A 17,566-nucleotide genomic window follows, 5' to 3' on the forward strand; every position below is an offset into this window, starting at 1 on the left:
GAAACACTGAAACCTCTCAGCAGTTTCTGTTACTTGCCTCCTCCACCACAGTCTCTTCATTTTAGAATTACTGCTCTAAATCTATACAATGACTAGGGAGTACAGTCTCAGAGCAGTAATTCTAAATGCACTCAGTGTCTCTCATAGTAAAGTAATATTCAAGTCTAATTTGAAATGGTGCGTAGACCTTGGCTGTCAGTGACAGCTCACCTTTATTGCGAGCTTACTACATGCCAGACAAGGTTTTTAGTACTTACTCATTTTATCCTAAAAGAATCTTGTAAAATAAGTACTAATTTTATACCCTTCTTCCAAAGTAGGTAATTTGAGTTCAGATTGGCTAAGCAGGTTGTCAGGATTGGCAGCTTGGCACCAGGGCTCACTACTTAACCACCAAATGAGACTGCTTTGCATAAATGCCCAAGGGCTCTGCAACCCATGCTAAAACACGTAAGTTGGTGTTTTTTTTTTAAGTACAACAGTATAATATTAGTTACTGGTGTTCTAAGTCTCAGGGAGAGACAGCTTCAGTGCTACTAAGGTCCTTTAGCTATTCGTTCTGTTGTTCATTCATTATTTTATCAGTCCAACCACTTATTTGGATAACACGTGTACTGAGTAAGCAGTTGGGCCAGGCCTTGTGTTCGTCATGACCATAGAGGGTGCTGTTCCTTCTGGCGGAATAATGCAGTCGTTAACATAGCAGAACGACTTGTTTGACTATACTCTTTTTTTTTTTTTTTTGGCCAGTCCTGGGCCTTGGACTCAGGGCCTGAGCACTGTCCCTGGCTTCTTCCCGCTCAAGGCTAGCACTCTGCCACTTGAGCCACAGCGCCGCTTCTGGCCGTTTTCTGTATATGTGGTGCTGGGGAATCGAACCTAGGGCCTCATGTATCCGAGGCAGGCACTCTTGCCTCTAGGCTATATCCCCAGCCCTTGACTATACTCTTAAATACTGCTATAGGTAATATTAAGTATGTATAAGTACTTACATAGCAAGTACATCTATAATGATTTCTTTTTTTTTATGGATTCATGTATTGAATAAGTTTAATAATTTTTTTAATGATTTCTTAAATAGTTTACATAGACCAGCTTCTTAGTCCTTTAAAACAAATAGTTATTATCCTCAATCTGTAGTACCCCAAGCACAGAGAGGTCAAGTAAACTGTAAAGCTAGGATTACAGCTAAGGACATCAGTCTCCACAAACAAACTGTAGTTTTGAGAAAATGTATTAAACCCTTACCTTGAAATCATACAAGTTGTCAATGAGAGTTATGAATCTTCGAGCCTGAGTCCTCTTTGCCAGAGTAAATTGTGGAATGTTTCGTAAAAATAGTGTATCAAAATTCTTTGAGAGTTCCAAATAGTCACTGGCTCCAACTGGCTACAATTGAAACAAAATCAAGAAAAAATAAAAGTGTTGGTCACCTTTAGATTTGTTTAATTTGAAAATTCTCTTGTCACAGTGTGACTCTGAAGTGCCTTGAAGTGCCTTTGAAGTGTTTCAGAATAGGTTAGGGACACTGACACTGTACAAAGGATGGCCTTAACAATGATTTTAAAAAGGAATGAGGAAAGATTAAGAGTGCAGTGCGGGTAAAAGAGTATCTCCAGCCAAAGTCTTGATTGTAAGGTTCCTTTTATGATAGTGTTCTAAGTCCAGACTACCATGTTTTTTATCTAGATGCCATCACATTAAATCCTTCTTACAAGTCAACTGCACACTGTCATTATTGTTCAACAGAGTTATGATATCTAGGATATTATGTAAAATAAAGACTAGGCTTTCTGTATTTTTTCTGAAATTTTTTATTTAATTTGATGTATAATTTTTGTTCTTTTTTTGTTTTTGTTTTTTTTTATTTGTTTGATGTATAATTTTGTTTTGTTTTGTGCCACTCCTGGGGCTTGAACTCAGGGCCTGAGTATTGTCTCTGGCTTCTTTTTGCTCAAGGCTAGCACTCTACCACTTGAGCCACAATGCCACTTCTGGCTTTTTCTATATATGTGGTGCTAAGGAATTGAACCCAGGGCTTCATGTATATGAGGCAAGCACTTTAACACTAGGCCATATTTCCAGCCCTCATTTGATGTATAATTTTTTTTTTTTGGCCAGTCCTGGGCTTTGGACTCGGCCTGAGCACTGTCCCTGGCCTCTTCTCGCTCAAGGCTAGCACTCCGCCACTTGAGCCACAGCGCCACTTCTGGCCGTTTTCTGTATATGTGGTGCTGGGGAATCGAACCTAGGGCCTCGTGTATCCGAGGCAAGGCACTCTTGCCACTAGGCTATATCCCCAGCCCTGATGTATAATTTTTAAAGAGCAAAATAGTAAGGATTGCTTGGTAGGGGCTAACTACCAAAAGGCTTGAATGAGCAGACGTCTGAGACCTCAAGAAAAAATTGGAGCTAGGCACTAATGGCTTATGCCTGTAATCCTAACTACTCAGTAAGCTGAGATCTGAGGACAGCAGCCTGGGCAGGAAATCACATGAGACTCCTAGCTCCAATTAACTACCAAAGAAGCCAGAAGTGGAGCTGTGGCTCAAATGGTAGAGTGCTATCCTTAAGCAGTAAAGCTCAAGGACAGCACCCAGGCCCTGAGTTCAAGACCCAGAACACATACACACACACACACACACACACACACACACACACACACACGAGAATAATTAGGAACATATTGTTACAAAGAAAGTACATGATCAAGATCCTCAAAGTTATCCAAAAAACTGCACCTACAGGTGGGAACATGAATTTAACACACAACCCTTAAGAAAGCGATCTGCAAACACAATGTTTGGTATTAGGAACATCCCCAGGGAATGTTACCTCTATTCATCTCAAGTTGTGTGGGGGTGATTGTGCTCTGTGAACATCAAAACCATGAGCCAAATCCAGGGCAGGGCAGTGCTTCTGACCCTGTGAGAACTGGGAGATCAGTGGCTGGGCTGCCACTCTGAGGTCCCTCTGAGAGCTCCTGGATGGCCAGGACCAGCTCCTGGGACACAAGTGGCTGAGCCTTTCTGTCCAGAAATGCCTCTCTCTTGAAGATCCTTTGCTTGAAAGCTTCTTTCTTTGGCAATGATGATCTGGCCATGGTTGTGGGAGAATGGGGGAGCCTCAAGTATGAGAGCCTCTCTGTCCACTCATGTAAGGCTTCAGCTGTCACATGACCTCCTCCAAACAGAGGAGTTCTCAGGGAGGTGTAGACATCCAGAATTAAGTTCTGGAGAAAGGATTCCATTGAGGGAAAGAGAAAAAGCAGTTCTAAGAAAGGTACAGTGATTTGGGGACCTATACACCATTAAACCACAGAGGAAGAGCACAGAGAATGACAAGACCACTTGAGAAATGTGCTTCAAGTGTCCTTTCCTTTCTTCTCCTCTCCCTTACCAGCTAAAAACCACAGCTGGAAAGAGATGACTTTTGTCTTTTCATCCTCTTTGTCCAGATAACCTCCGGCTCTAAATCCCTGTCTCTAAACCAGCTGAATCAAGCTGCTCACCTTAGCCATAGAAGGGCTCAGGGGGGGTCCTGAGAGAAGGTTTTTGGTTTAACTCTGACATTCATACAAGGATGCTCTGCTGTCAGTGCTAACAAACCAGAAATGCATATTCAGTTAGGAATGAAAAGCAAGTGCTCTAGAGTGTATGAGTTTGAATCCTCAGTTTGCTACTTATTAACTGGGAACTTCAAGCAAGTTATTCACAACAATCTTCCTGTTCTTTAGCTTTTCTATTTATAAAATAGGAATTTGATTCATTTCTTACAGTATTGAAAAGATTAGGTGAAGTAATATAATTATTTAATGCAGTGGCTGGCCCATGCCTTAGCATTCAAATAATTTTACTACTTTTGTTATTGTTGTTGTTGTTGTTATTTTGAACCCAAGTGATTGAGTTCAGTACAAATGAATTGAGAATATAGGCATGCCATTGTCAGTAGGAATCGGTTAATTTTGCTCCACCATTAAGGGCATCTAAACCCCCTAAATCAGCCTTTGTGAATTGCCTGACCTGAATCCCAGCAGGGCCCAGAAGAGACTGTGTCATTACAACATCATGCAATGCAAACAATCCTCAGAATGGAATGAGGAAGGCAAGAGTGTCTTTTTACAATAAAGAATAATATCTACAATAAGATTCTCATGTTTTCAAGCTACACAACTTTCATGAGATCAGCTAGAATTGAGCCTCATCTTTTGTGAATCAGAAAGTATATGTAAAAAAATGTAAAACCTCATATTAAGTATGTAGTTATGTATAATTAAGCTCACTCTTTATGCATGGATGTGATTTCTATCAGTGTAACTGCATGCCCAAGGAAAATCATTATCAGAAGTGCACTGAAGTGCCTAGGGCAACTGAAAATCAGAATTTTGCCCACTCAGCTATTTTACAAATTAGATACCTTTGTCAGTAGGTTCTTCATTTGTCATTGTATTAGCAAATATCCCTCTTCTTCCCATCACTAAAACAATCACATGCTCTTTCTTATAATGGAAGCAGAGCCTAATATAGTTACTTATCTCCAATTAAAACAACAGGCAGGGTAACACTGTGCCAAAAGAAATGTAGTCTTTACCTGGTCTGTACATAACTTCAACCCCTCTGTCCATCACTTTTATAATACAGTAATATTAAAAAAAAACCAATGATCAGAGGAATATGGAGTTATGGTTTGGGGTAATGAAGAAGTCCTGGAGATGGACAGTGGTGATGATTGCATAGTGATATAAATGCACTTAATGCCACTGAACTGGCTAAAATAGCAAATTTTATGCTACATATTATTTTGTCATGTTAACTACTGGTCATTATAGTAAGAAGAGGCTATTGATTGCCAAAGAAATCCCAAATTATACCACAGAGGGTAATATCACTTTTCCTTTAAAAGCATGAGAAAGAATGAAATGTATTAAATAATAACCAAAGTCTTTTCCCAAAAGAAATCATGTGGTACTGGGGATCAATTCAGAGGCTTGTATATGTAGGCAAGCACTCTCTGAGTTACATCCCCAGCTTGGGTTTATTTGCTTTTGTTGTTGTTTTAGTGATTACTGGTTTTGATGCTGAAGTATCCAAGAAGTAAATTTCAGTGCGGAATTTAGTGAGATATGGTGATTCTTCTTCACCAACAAAGCTACTTTTAAAAATTAGTTAATAAATGTTTACCACCATAGGGTAAAATACAATGAGAGCTTTGGAACCACTGGTTTTTGTCACTTCCCATTTTGTGGATGATGAATGTTTCTGAACTTTAGTTTCCTCATCTATAAAGGGATCATAGTGAGATTTATTTCATAGTTTTCCCCATGACGATTCTGTCTTGCCATTAGGTAAAAATTTCACAATAATAAGTTCTCAATAAATGTGGTTATTAACTTACAGAAATGGTAAGTGCATAATACATTCCTTAGCATGTAACACTGAATAAATAGTAGCTATTATCTATTATTAGCTATCTATTAGTAGCTATTTATCTATTAATAACTATTAAGCAACCTTTTTCCCAGGTCATGTGCTCAACAGCCTAAATTAGTGTACAGGTGCACTGACTCCAGTCTTGTCTTTGACTCCCCAAAAGATAAAAGAAACTCCTTTTGATTCATCAAGTTATCTTCCGTGCACACTACAGCTCTCTAAGAAGTCACATGTAGGTGACAAAAATAGCTTCTGCTTTAGTCCCTTTTTTTTTTGTTGTTGTTGCTTTTTGTTCCAGTCTTTGGGCTTGGATTCAGGACCTGGCACTGTCCCTTAGCCATCTTGCTCAAGGCAAAGCCACAGTTCCACTCCTGGCTTTTTGGTAGTTAATTGGAGATAAGAGTCTGTACTGAAGAACTTGAGAAACTGCAAATCTATTTCAATTTGACACTGCCACCCTCATTTATGTCACTGTACAAACCTGGGTATTCCAGAAGTTTTACTTGCCTCAGTGTCCTGAGTACCTAGCACAAACTAGGGAAAAGGTCTTGAATTATACATATGAATAAACTATCATCAAGACTTTTTCTAAATCAATTATATAATTATTAAATGCTCAATAAATATAAGACATGGTACTCATTCCTACAAGAACTTTGCAAAACATATTTTTAATAACTCACATTTCTCCAGTCTTTTAACCACAATATAATACATCTGAATTGCATGCATATAATAGTCTATGGTAGTTGCAAATATTTATATTTTTATTTTACATGAGTTGAGTCTCCTATGTAAGTAAACCATAGCATAAGACACTTTCTGAAACCATAAAATTAGTATTGTGAATTCATGCATTGTGCCCTATGAATAATTAAAGCGTATGATTACTTTTGAGTACTAAATGGCACTTCAGTTAGTAGCATCCTTGAGTATGTTATTCTAGCTCAAAATTCAAGTAGAATTATCTAATGCAGATTTGTCTTATGATAGATAATGATGACATTCTCCATCTTTCTACCTGAGCAATTAAAAAAGTTTAATAGTCTTTGATGTGGCTGGTTATCTGAATAATTTTCTACACTGGAACAATTAAAATCCACTTATTCGATGGTTTGTGCATTCTCAACTATTGTCTCAAACTCTTTGTTTCTGTGGAAACCTGATGAAAACTTAAAGAACTTTAAATCTATAATGAGTTTGCAGAGAGCATTTGTTTTCCTTAATTACTAGGAGTATACAGCTGGATTATACATAGCACAGTTTCTCTAGTAAACTTTTGGGAACAAAGCTTGCTTGCTGTCTTCTTTCTCCTGGATACGAAATGGTACAACTCTCTGCTTTGATTTTGACCCTGGTGCCAAGACTGGGGATTTTCCTAAAACCATGCCAGTGGGAAATGCATGAACATCACCCTAGACTGCCTTCTGCCCTACAGTGAGCGGCTGAGCCACTTCAGCATCTGCAAAGAGCTGTCAGCTTGAGTTCCTTTTTCCTTTGCTTCACTATTGCTTGTTCTGCCACCATTATTTCGGCTCAAGTAGGACGATTATTCTTTCAAGCTCTGTCTAGATTATACTGTCCTAAGGGTTACTCTCCATCTTTACAGAGTCTCTTTATAAATCCCTGTGGTGATACCCTGACAGCACCTCATTAAACAAGTGTGCATGGCATCTTGCTTTGTTTACACAGAGATAACAATACCTCAGATCTTAAAGACAAGTACCTTAGGAACAAATGCTTAATGGAATTAGGAGAAATGTGCCCTTCTCAAAACAAACTGAAATCACCGTATGAGTTGATGGTAAAACAACTTATAGCTGTCAAATTCTAAGTTAATTAATATAATATTTAGAAAGCCAGAACACTGAAATGTGTGTATTTGCAAAGCATTTCCCCACAAGAGAGATGACACTTTAATACAAGAAATCTTAATACTGTAAGGTCTATAGCATCCAGCTGCAACTACCTCGCTGTTCTAGAAAATACCACCAATGCTTAAAAAGTCTACTTCAGAAGGTACTCTTCCCCGTGCAGAGGAAAAGCTGTACTTTGTGACTTCTGTAGTCTTAAAGACAGGAGGCTAGTTCTACCTAAGCTTGCCAGGTCTTCAGTAAGATGCACATCCCCTTTCAATGGTTAATAGACACTGGAGGAGTCAGAGTTTCATTTTAATGGAGAGCTTATGGAAGAATGAATTGGCCAAATAAATGAAGGTAGCAAACTAGAGGAGATACCCTTCCTTCTCCTAACTTGACTATCTTAGTGTATGTAACTCAAGTTTGTTTGGGTTTTTTTGCCAGTCCTGGGGCTTGGACTCAGTGCCTGAGCACTGTCCCTGGCTTCTTTTTGCTCAAGGCTAGCACTCTGCCACAGCACCACTTCTGGCCATCTTCTGTATATGTGGCGCTGGGGAACTGAACCCAGGGCTTCAGAGTCAAGCACTCTTGCCTCTAGGCCATATCCCCAGCCCCATGTATGTAATTCAAGATGACCCAAATTCTGGTGTCAAATTCTGGAGATCCTGTAACTAAGAACTTCATCAAGATACAGAGATGGACTGCCCAATCATTTCACAGATGTCTAAAAAGCGGAGGAACTTGAGAGTTGCCCCTTGTAAAAATGGAGTGATCTGGGTTTAATCACACCAACATAATTAAAATGATAAGTTAGTATCTCTCAAAGCTCATGACTTATAAAGACCCCCACCCCCAAATTTCTATTGTTAGCCAAGTCCTGCCCAAGTACTTTTTTCAGTTTAAGTTTTCAGTTGAACTATAGTGTAAGGCACAGTCAGAAAGAAGCCTAGAGTCTATTAAAAAGAGAGACTGGAAAGAAGGAAGGAAGAAGGGAAAGGGGAAGGAGAAGATGTAGCTAACCATATCCTGGAACAGGTACCCCTACTTTCATCACAAGATTATTCAACCTGGACTCTCCCACTAGTTCTCTAGTATCTAAAGTTTCTGAATTAATGAAAATTTTAGATTTTACATTTTGTAAGAAACCAGGGAAACATTTTAAACTATTAAATTTTGTCCCCTTGTCTCCTTTACTAAAATTTGTTTAGCTTCTGGCAAAAATGGAACATGAGTGAGTTAAACAGAACATTGCACTGAACATGCAGATAATAAAACGTCTTTCAAAGTCACCTACAAATGCTTGTGTTTTGTTGAAGTTTTCTTGTAAGCGGTAGTACAGTAATAGGGACCAACCTAGAACACATGGCACATGTTAAACTAGCACCCCACTACTGAGCTATACACCCCAAACCCTAATGTTTCCTTCTCCTTCTTGTTTTTTATGCTTGTTTTGTTTTCTCCTTGGTTTTTTTATGCAGTGCTAGAGATTGAAACCCGGGCCTTGCACATGCTAGACAATTACTCTGCCAGTAAGCTATACTCTAACCAACTTTAAGGAGTTTTGTTTAGAAGCCATTTAGTTTAACATGTGCCACTACTGCTAAACATTACAATTAACCCTTTAAAACAATAAAAAGAAGGAAAAGTTATTACAGCTGCACCAACAGCTAGTTGAGTTCTTTTTTTTTAATTGCTAATATTAGCAATTGAGCAGATGCTGAAAATAAATATTGGCAAAGGGAAGAAAAACAGCCCAAATGGTGCTAGAATTATTTCATAAAATTGTTCATTAAAATAACGCTATAACAACCATTTCTCTTTTCCAACTAGAAAAGCTATCTTATTAGTTCAAAACAAGTGGAAATTTACATGATTATTAAAACCTCAAGACATGATGCTGTGCTTGTAGAGACTACAGAAGACAATAAAGATATGTGGCCAAGGCTGACTTGTTTCTTTTCTGTGTCCTATTCTGAATGTAGTATTTTTAATAACTATGTATACAATAATGATGAAGTAATTAGTAAAGTGTTATATGACCAAAATGATTGGAATCATTACGTGAAGACTAGCATTTATCATTACCACAATGAAAGCAGACTGAGCATCCTCTCAGTAGAGGGCGGTATTTGCTTCGTCTCTGTGGGAAGGAGGACGGTATTGCAAATTTCTCTGGCTTTGGAATCTTTCCATTAGAAATCTGAAAGATTATCCACATGGTTCAAGATCGGGTTCTAGATACCCTAGTTGCATGTGCATGTGAAATATGAGGTCAATCAATTCTATTTTCATTGGACATCAGGGAGAAATAGAAGCTTAAAAGAAAAAGAAAATGATTTTCAAATGGTTAAAAATTTACTTCGAATTTTAGAATTACAACTTCAGAACATTTATGTAGTCCTGTAAATGCAGTGGTTTTATTAATTGTGGATCTTTTCTTCTTTTTGTTCATTTTGCTTTCCATATCAAAGTCCATTGGGGACAAACTGAGTCCTTTTCTGCTTAGATATCTGAAAATCCCAATCCGAATTGGAAATGAAGTAGATATAAAGAGTTATTATTTTTCCATCCATTCTTCTGCTTTCCAATTCAAAGAAATACTTGGTATAAAATGTTAATTCATACTCTAAGGATATTAAAAAGTAAATTAAAGCAAGGCCAAATGCCTCTCTGTGCTGCTGGGTACACAAAGGGACAAATCATTCAAATTATGAGTAGCACTGATAGAATTACTCCCTTCATCTTCTCGCTGAAAAGACAACCTTCAGTTATCTGCTGCCCAAATTTTGTTAAAAGATGAACATCCACAAAAGGCCTAAACAACATAGGTCTACCCAATTTAAAACATTTAAAACTTTTTCTGGATCAAGGTAGGCAATTCAAAGAAAAGTTTACTTGTAAAGTACTGGCTTCCCTGCTCCCTTACAGCAGTAATTTCATTGAACGTGGTCATTATTCTCTCAGGTTAGATATAGGAATCTGTACAGTACAGATTCGGCCTGGCAGCAGGAGCAATGCAAAGGAACCTGAAAGCTGGCATCTCTTAGAAGTCCTTTTACAAATGCTCCAAGAGCCAGAAAGCCCTTCAAACTTCTAATTTGCTTCTGGCTTATTTGCATCCATCTGCTAGCCTATTGAATATCTTTCCCTTTCTTTGGCTGACAGAAGCTGAGAGGTAATTTCTTTTTTTTTTTTCCTAGCGGCAAGAGTGCTTGCCTCGTATACATGAAGCCCTGGGCTCGATTCCTCAGCACCACACATAGAGAAAAGGCCAGAAGTGGCGCTGTGGCTCATGTGGCAGAGCATTAGCCTTGAGCAAAAAGAAGCCAGGGACAGTGCTCAGGCCCTGAGTTCAAGCCCCAGGACTGGCAAAAGCCCCACCAAAACCTGTGTAGTTTATGACAGGGATTTATATAGACTATTTTTTTTAATCTTTCAACTTAATTATCCTCTAGGATTTTCTTTATGCCAACATTTTTAAATCTATTTTAAAATTATACATATGTGTGTCCACACATATAAAATTCTTTTTGGAATCAGATAAGGTATAAATAAATACCCGCTAAAATTCTTTTTCTATTTGTTTAGTTTTTTTTTTTTTGCTTCAGTTAAACAGGAAACAAAAGAAGATCATGAAAATAAATGTTGGTAACAACTTATAAATAAGCAGTATAGCTTTTAATTTTTTTATTAGTTAGAAATTATATTCTGAGGGCTGGGAATGTGGCTTAGCAGTAGAGTGCTTGCCTATCATGCACAAAGCCCTGGGTTCGATTCCACAGTACCACATAAACAGAAAAACCCAGAAGTGGCGCTGTGGCTCAAGAGGTAGTTCACACCTGTAATTCTAGCTACTTAGGAGGCTGAGATCTGAGGGTTGCAGACCAAAGCCAGCCCAGGCAGGAAAGCCTGTGAAATACTTATCTCCAAGTAACTACCAAAACAAAAACAAACAAATAAACAAAAAACACAACCAGAAGCGGAGCTGAGGCTTGAGTGGTAGAGCACTAGCCTTGAGCAAAAAAAGCTCAGGGACAGCACCCAGACCCTAAGTAAAGAAGGAAGGGAGGAAGGGAGGAAGGAAGGGAGGGAGGGAGGGAGGGAGGGAGGGAGGGAGGGAGGGAGGGAGGGAGGGAGGGAGGAGAAAAAGAGAGCAAGGAAAAAGAAAGAAGAAAGAAAGAGCAAGAGGGGAGAGAGGAAGAAAAGAAGGAAGGAGGGAGGAAGGGGAGGAAGGGAAGGAGGGAGGGAAGGAAAGACATGTTTCCAAGATAGGGAAATGAAAAGTCGAAATCTATTTCATGAATATGGACGTGAACAGAATGTAATGTGAAGGTAAAAGTATCCTGAGAAAAACAAAGAGTCATAGGTTTTATTAAAGCAACAAAGGAGGAGATTAAGAAACATTGTAGCTGGGCGCCAGTGGCTCCTAGCTTCCCAGGAGGCTGAGCTCTGAAGATAGCCATTTGAACACAGGCTGGGAAGGAAAATCTGAGACTCTTATCTCCAATTAAACATCAGAAAACTGGAAGTGGCACTGTGGCTCAAAGTGCTAGACTTGGGTGAAAGAGCTCAGGGACAGCACCGAAGCCCTGAGTTCAAGCCCCACAACCAACAATAAAAGGAAAAAAGAAAAGTATTGTGAAAGATCCAATAGTCTGGAATAGTTAGCAATTTATATTACGACATGATGAGATGATACAGAAGGTTTCTGAAAGAAAAGGCTGATAACAGATTGTATATAAAATGATCTTCATAACTCCATGTAAATATGAATAGTAGTTTATAATTTAGTTTTCAGTTTTTCATATTCATTAAGACTGAAGAGCTGTAAAATTGTTATGAATAACCTTAAGAGCAGCAGCTTATTATATTGATACATTGTACAGAACACAGAGTAGCATCCAAATTCCAGGAGATATATTTATCAACTTAGTTAATTACATTCATTTTTTTAACTCTTCAATAAGACAACAAGAAATTGTGCCTTTGCTTCAATCATACTCATACTTTGGCTATTTTCTTTGGCTAACTCCTGTGATAACTCACTTTCCAACCCTATCATAACCTCATCTCTTCATTTTCTTGTTAGTTCAAATGATTCCATTGACTACTTTAGGAGACTGTCAGATCTTTAACTTGTCCTGGCTTTGCAACTGTAAGTTCCCTGCCCCTACCTCTGTATGTTGAGTAGGGGGGTCCTGTCATTCCATAATTCCAAGTGAAAGGATCACAGCGCTAGCTGCTTGTCATCAGCCCGTGCCTCTCCAAATGCAACCCTAAAGATCTCTCAGATTGATCTTGTTTTGTCAATTTATTATTTATATCTGGCTTATGCTCCCTATCTAGGGAATAATCAGGAGATGAGATCCAGTCCTTTCTGTATGCCAATCCATACACCCTAACAAGTGAGTAAAATCAACGTAAAGAAAGTGATACCCACAAAAATGTGATTTTCTCTCATAGCTCCATGCTTACCTGTAGAGGCAGCAAATCTAATATGTATAAAAGTCGCAACAGATGACTCAAGCTTGGAATCCCAGCTACTTGAGAGGCAGAAATGGGAAGGGGGCAGGTTGAGGCAGCAGAAACATAAAAGTTTGTGAGACTTCAACTCAATGTCTAGATGCAGAGGAAAACACCTATCATCCCAGTAACAAAGTGAAGTACAAATGGAAAGACCAAAGTGCAGGCTGGCTGACAATAAAATGAGATCCTGTCTTGAAAATAATCAATGCAAGAAAGCACTAGTGGAATAGCTCAAGTGGCAGAATCCCTGCTTCACAAGCGCAAGGTCCGGAGTTCAAATCCCAGTGTGACATACACACACAAGCTACAGTGGTAATTAAATGAATTTTGGCAGATTATCCAATTCCAATTTTTAATGATATTGCATATCATTTATATTACATATAATTGAAGATGGTATTAGATTGAATTAGATTGTCAAGGTCTTTTTCTTCCTTAACATTGATGCCGCTCTGTTTTCTAGCCTTTATTGCTTCAAATGCCAAGTGAGCCCTTAGTCATATTATTATTGTTTCTCTGGCTGCTTTGATTTGTTTTCTTTACCTTTGGTTCTCAGAAGTTCAACTATGAGGTGACCAGGAAGGAATATGTCCCTGCTAGGAGTTTATTGAGCTTCTATAATCTATAAATACATATTACTTTAGAATATTTTCCTGCCATTTTTCTTTTCTTTTGGAAGATTCTTTTTTTCTAGGACTCCAATGTGATGTACTAAACTTTTACATGCAGCTTTTTTCTAATGTCATGAGATTTTGTTCTTATTTTTGGTAATTTTTTTCTCCCATTTTTCCATAATTTTTATTGATCAATCTTCAACTCCACTAATTCTTCTGGCATCTACACTCTGACATTAAGCATATACAGTAAAGATTTTAAGTTTTTAATTTTTAAATTTAGTCTTAGAATTTCCATTTGGTTCTTTTTTATATTTTTGGTTTCCCTAACATTTCCTATCTATTCATTCACAACCAGTATATTTTCCTTTACATAGACACAATAAACAACTACTTTTAAACTACTGTCTGTAATTCCAACATTTGTGCCATCTCAATGTCTGTTGATTGTTTTCTCTCTTGAAACTGAGTCATATTTTCTTCAGACTGCTACACCTAGTCATTTGAGATTGCACTCTAGACATTGTATGTGATCCACTGTGGAGATCTGGGATTCTTTGTTGTTGTTTGTTTTTGAGACAAGATCTCCCTATGTACTCCAAGCTGGCCTCAAATTCATGATCCTCCTTCTTCCTTCTCCCAAGAAGTAGGATAAATGTTCAATGCCACAATGCTTGACAGAGTTTTGTGATTGATTCTTAAGTATATTGGGGTTGTGTGTGTGTGTATGTGTGTGTGTGTGTGTGTGTGTGTGTGTGTGTTTCTATTTTAGCAGAAAATTAAATTAGCTAAGCTCAAAGTACAAACTCTGTAATGGACAGCACAGAAATCTTTTCAGTTTTGTTGCTTGCCTCACCTACCTATGAATGTGTGTTTCATAAGCCAGACCAAGATTTGGGCATTGTTTATGTAAAGAATTTTACGTTATTCCTTTTTTATTCTCTCTTGTCCTAGATTTCCAGCTTCTGTGGTCACTCATTTGCTCCCCTCTGGCCCCTCAGGCTAGAAACACTGAAAGTTGCTACTGAATATTTAGATGTCCATTATGAGACAAAATGTGATCCTCCTTCAAGCAAAAACAACATAAGACAAAAAATATAAAATACGAAAATGAGAAATTCTCTAGGTGCTGGTGGCTCACATCTGTAATCCTTGCTACTCAGGAGGCTGAGATCTGAGGATCAAAGTTCAAAGCCAGTCCCAATAGAAAAGTCTCCATGAAACTCTTACCTCTAATTAACCACTCAAAAAGCTGAAGTGTTTTTTTGTACTACTGAAAGTAGTGCTCAAAGTGGTACAGCACTAGCCCTGAGCAAAAGAGCTCAGGGACAGCCTGCAGGCCCTGAGTTTAAGCCTCAGAACTCAGAGAGAGAGAAAGAGAAAGAGAAAGAGAGAGAGAGAGAGAGAGACAGAGAGAGACAGAGAGATTCACCTAGATCAATCCTTTATTTTGTATTGACTATTTTTGTTCAGTAGTACATACTGGTTAGTGATTTACTTTAGATTTAACAGATGTAATTATCAGGTGGGTTGGTCAAATAAAAGCTATTCTGTCACTAATAGAAACACAACTGTGGGACTCTGGAGTTCTCTGAATACACTCCATGATTTCCAACTCCACATTTTTTGTTTGTTTGCTTTTTTACTGGTCCTGGGACTTGAACTCAGGGTTTGGGCACTGTCCCTGGGCTTTTTTGCTAAAGACTAGCACTCTACCATTTTAACCATAGCTCTACTTTTGGCTTTTTGGTGATTAATTGGAAATAAGGGTTTCACAGATTTTTTTTTGCCTGGGTTGACTTCAAACCACAATCCTCAGATCTCAGTCTCCTGAGTAGTTAGGATTGACAGGCATGAGCCACTATAGTCTGGCTCCAACCCTGTTTTTCATAGTAACATAAAACCTTGGAAAAAGAAACCACAAAGTTTCTCTCATGATCTTGTCTTTAAAGGAACTAAATGACTACCCATGCTTTCCCACCACTGATTCACCAACAGAATCTCTAACACTCCAGCCTCCAAGGCCCAATTCCTCTTTATCATCCACAGCATTCTAGCCGTATTTGTGCTGTAATGCTAATTATAATCTGCCTCACATTCTAGTGATGTATGTACTGATCATATTTTCTCTTCTACAGTAAAACCATGGAAGAATAGGGCCCGACTCTTACTCATCTTGGTCCTCCTTACAGCTCCCAGAACTATGCCATCCTTCCTTAAGTAATAAGTATCTGTTCATTTTGGAGAAGTGCCATATTGTATCAAAGGGTAGGATTCCGACTGTTCCTTTGTTTAAGGTAATCTAAACAAGTACCTGGCATGTTGGTTTACTTAACAAAGTTTCCTTCCTGAGAGAAGGGCCTTCCCAAGAGGAAATACTATTTGCTGACCCACTGGAAAATGCTGTTGGTGAAAGCTGCCACCTGGAATGTAGCACCCCATAAATCCTCCTAATATACTACATTTCATGCTCCTGCCCAAAAGTTACAGTGTCTCTAAATCAGAAGGCTGTATTTCTCTGCCTCGTTTTTATGATGGATCTGTCCATGACTTTCATTTTTATTCCTTTATCTCTTTAACTTGCATTGTGCTCTCCTTAGACAAACATTTTCTATCCTCACTGAAATATGTGGTGCTTGGCTTCAGATCATAGTAGAAATTCCTTTACTCTTTACATCTACATTCTAATCACTGGCAAAGTCAAGATTAACTTCCTCTTTTAATTTCTTATCTCCTAGGAGCCTTCCCAACTCTAACCAATCTTTTAAATCCTGATGTTCTCATAATATGTACTTAATTAGTAAGCACAGTTTCTTAAAGTAGATGGTGATAGATAAACAAATGAGAGAAATTAACTGATCCCATAATACACTTTACAGGTGAGGAACCTGAACTCAACAGTAGTTATGTAATCTTCCTTAACTGAGTAAGCCACTGATTGCCTGATTCCATTCTATAACAGTTGAGATTTTGTTATTTCCTTTACTAACATTTGAACTTTTTGAATGAAACTTTTTGTATTTCTTTTTTATTCCTTATAAAATAAACATGCAGATATGAATACACTTAAGAAATAGTTGCTAGGGCTGAGGCTGTGGCTCTAGTAAGAACCCTTGCCTAGCAAATATGAGGTCTTCTCACACATTCCACTGCACCTCCCAAATTGACACTGCAAGACAAACGGAGGAGAAGATTCAGTATTTGTTGAAAGGTGAGCTGACTTTCTAACAGCAGAGCTGTTAGGCATAACAGTTCACTAGGAATGTGGCACAAAAGACAGAGAACAAAAGTATTGGTGCTCATTTGTTCTTCTTGTCTGTCATGGGGCTTGAACTCTGGCCTGCTTGCTGTCCCTGAGCTCTTCAAGCTCAAGGCTAGTGTTCTGCCACTTTGAGCCACAGTGCTACTTCCAGTTTTCTGGTTGTTAATTGGAGATAAGAGCCTCACAGTCTTTCCTGCCCAGGCTGGCTCTGAACTGTGATCCTCAGACCTCAGCCACCAGTGTCCAGCATTCATTTGTGATACATTGTGATATTCCTACAAGAACCAGAACTAGTCCCTACTAAGCTCTTTGTGATATCATTTCTGTCCTTCCTGTTACTTCTGTATTAGCCAGGCTGACTTTTTTGGACATAGCATGGTCAGAAGTCTGTATAGGTGGGAAATGAGCACACAGAGATCAGCAATGCCACAGGAATGGTTTTGCTAGAGGAAAGTAAAGAGCCAAGGAGATCCCAGGGCTGCCTCAGCTCTGTTGATTAATGCCCTTAGTTCTTTATGCTAATCACAACTGCTGGCATCCAAATACTACCAGCCTGGAGTTTTAGCCAAATACTATCGATAAAAGCTATTCATCCTTTAGCATGCTCACTGTGTACGAAGCACAAGATACAAACCAAAAGTAGTTCCTAACTGGTGGTTTCATTTGGACTAAAACCAAAGAAAGCATTGTGTGTGTGTGTGTGTGTGTGTGTGTGAGAGAGAGAGAGAGAGAGAGAGAGAGAGAGAGGAGAAAGAAAGCCAGGCATCGGTGGCTCACACTTGTAATTTTAGCTACTAAGGTGATGGAGATCTGAGATCACAGTTCGAAGCTAGCCCATGCAAGAAAGTCTGTGAGACTTTTACTTTCACTAAATCA

General features: G+C 38.6%; 1 protein-coding gene across 1 annotated transcript in view; it reads right to left on the reverse strand.

Moving 5' to 3' along the window:
* The window catches only part of Afg1l (AFG1 like ATPase), a 151,792-nt gene that overhangs the window by 3,664 nt on the left and 130,562 nt on the right, over nucleotides 1-17,566 (reverse strand). Inside the window, exon 11 of the mRNA XM_048353731.1 lies at nucleotides 1,249-1,389. Within this exon, the coding sequence (XP_048209688.1) occupies nucleotides 1,249-1,389 (141 nt within the window). The remainder of the gene's footprint in view (nucleotides 1-1,248; nucleotides 1,390-17,566) is intronic.

Source organism: Perognathus longimembris, chromosome 9 (assembly GCF_023159225.1).
Source record: "Perognathus longimembris pacificus isolate PPM17 chromosome 9, ASM2315922v1, whole genome shotgun sequence".
Classification (NCBI taxonomy): Eukaryota; Metazoa; Chordata; class Mammalia; order Rodentia; family Heteromyidae; genus Perognathus; species Perognathus longimembris.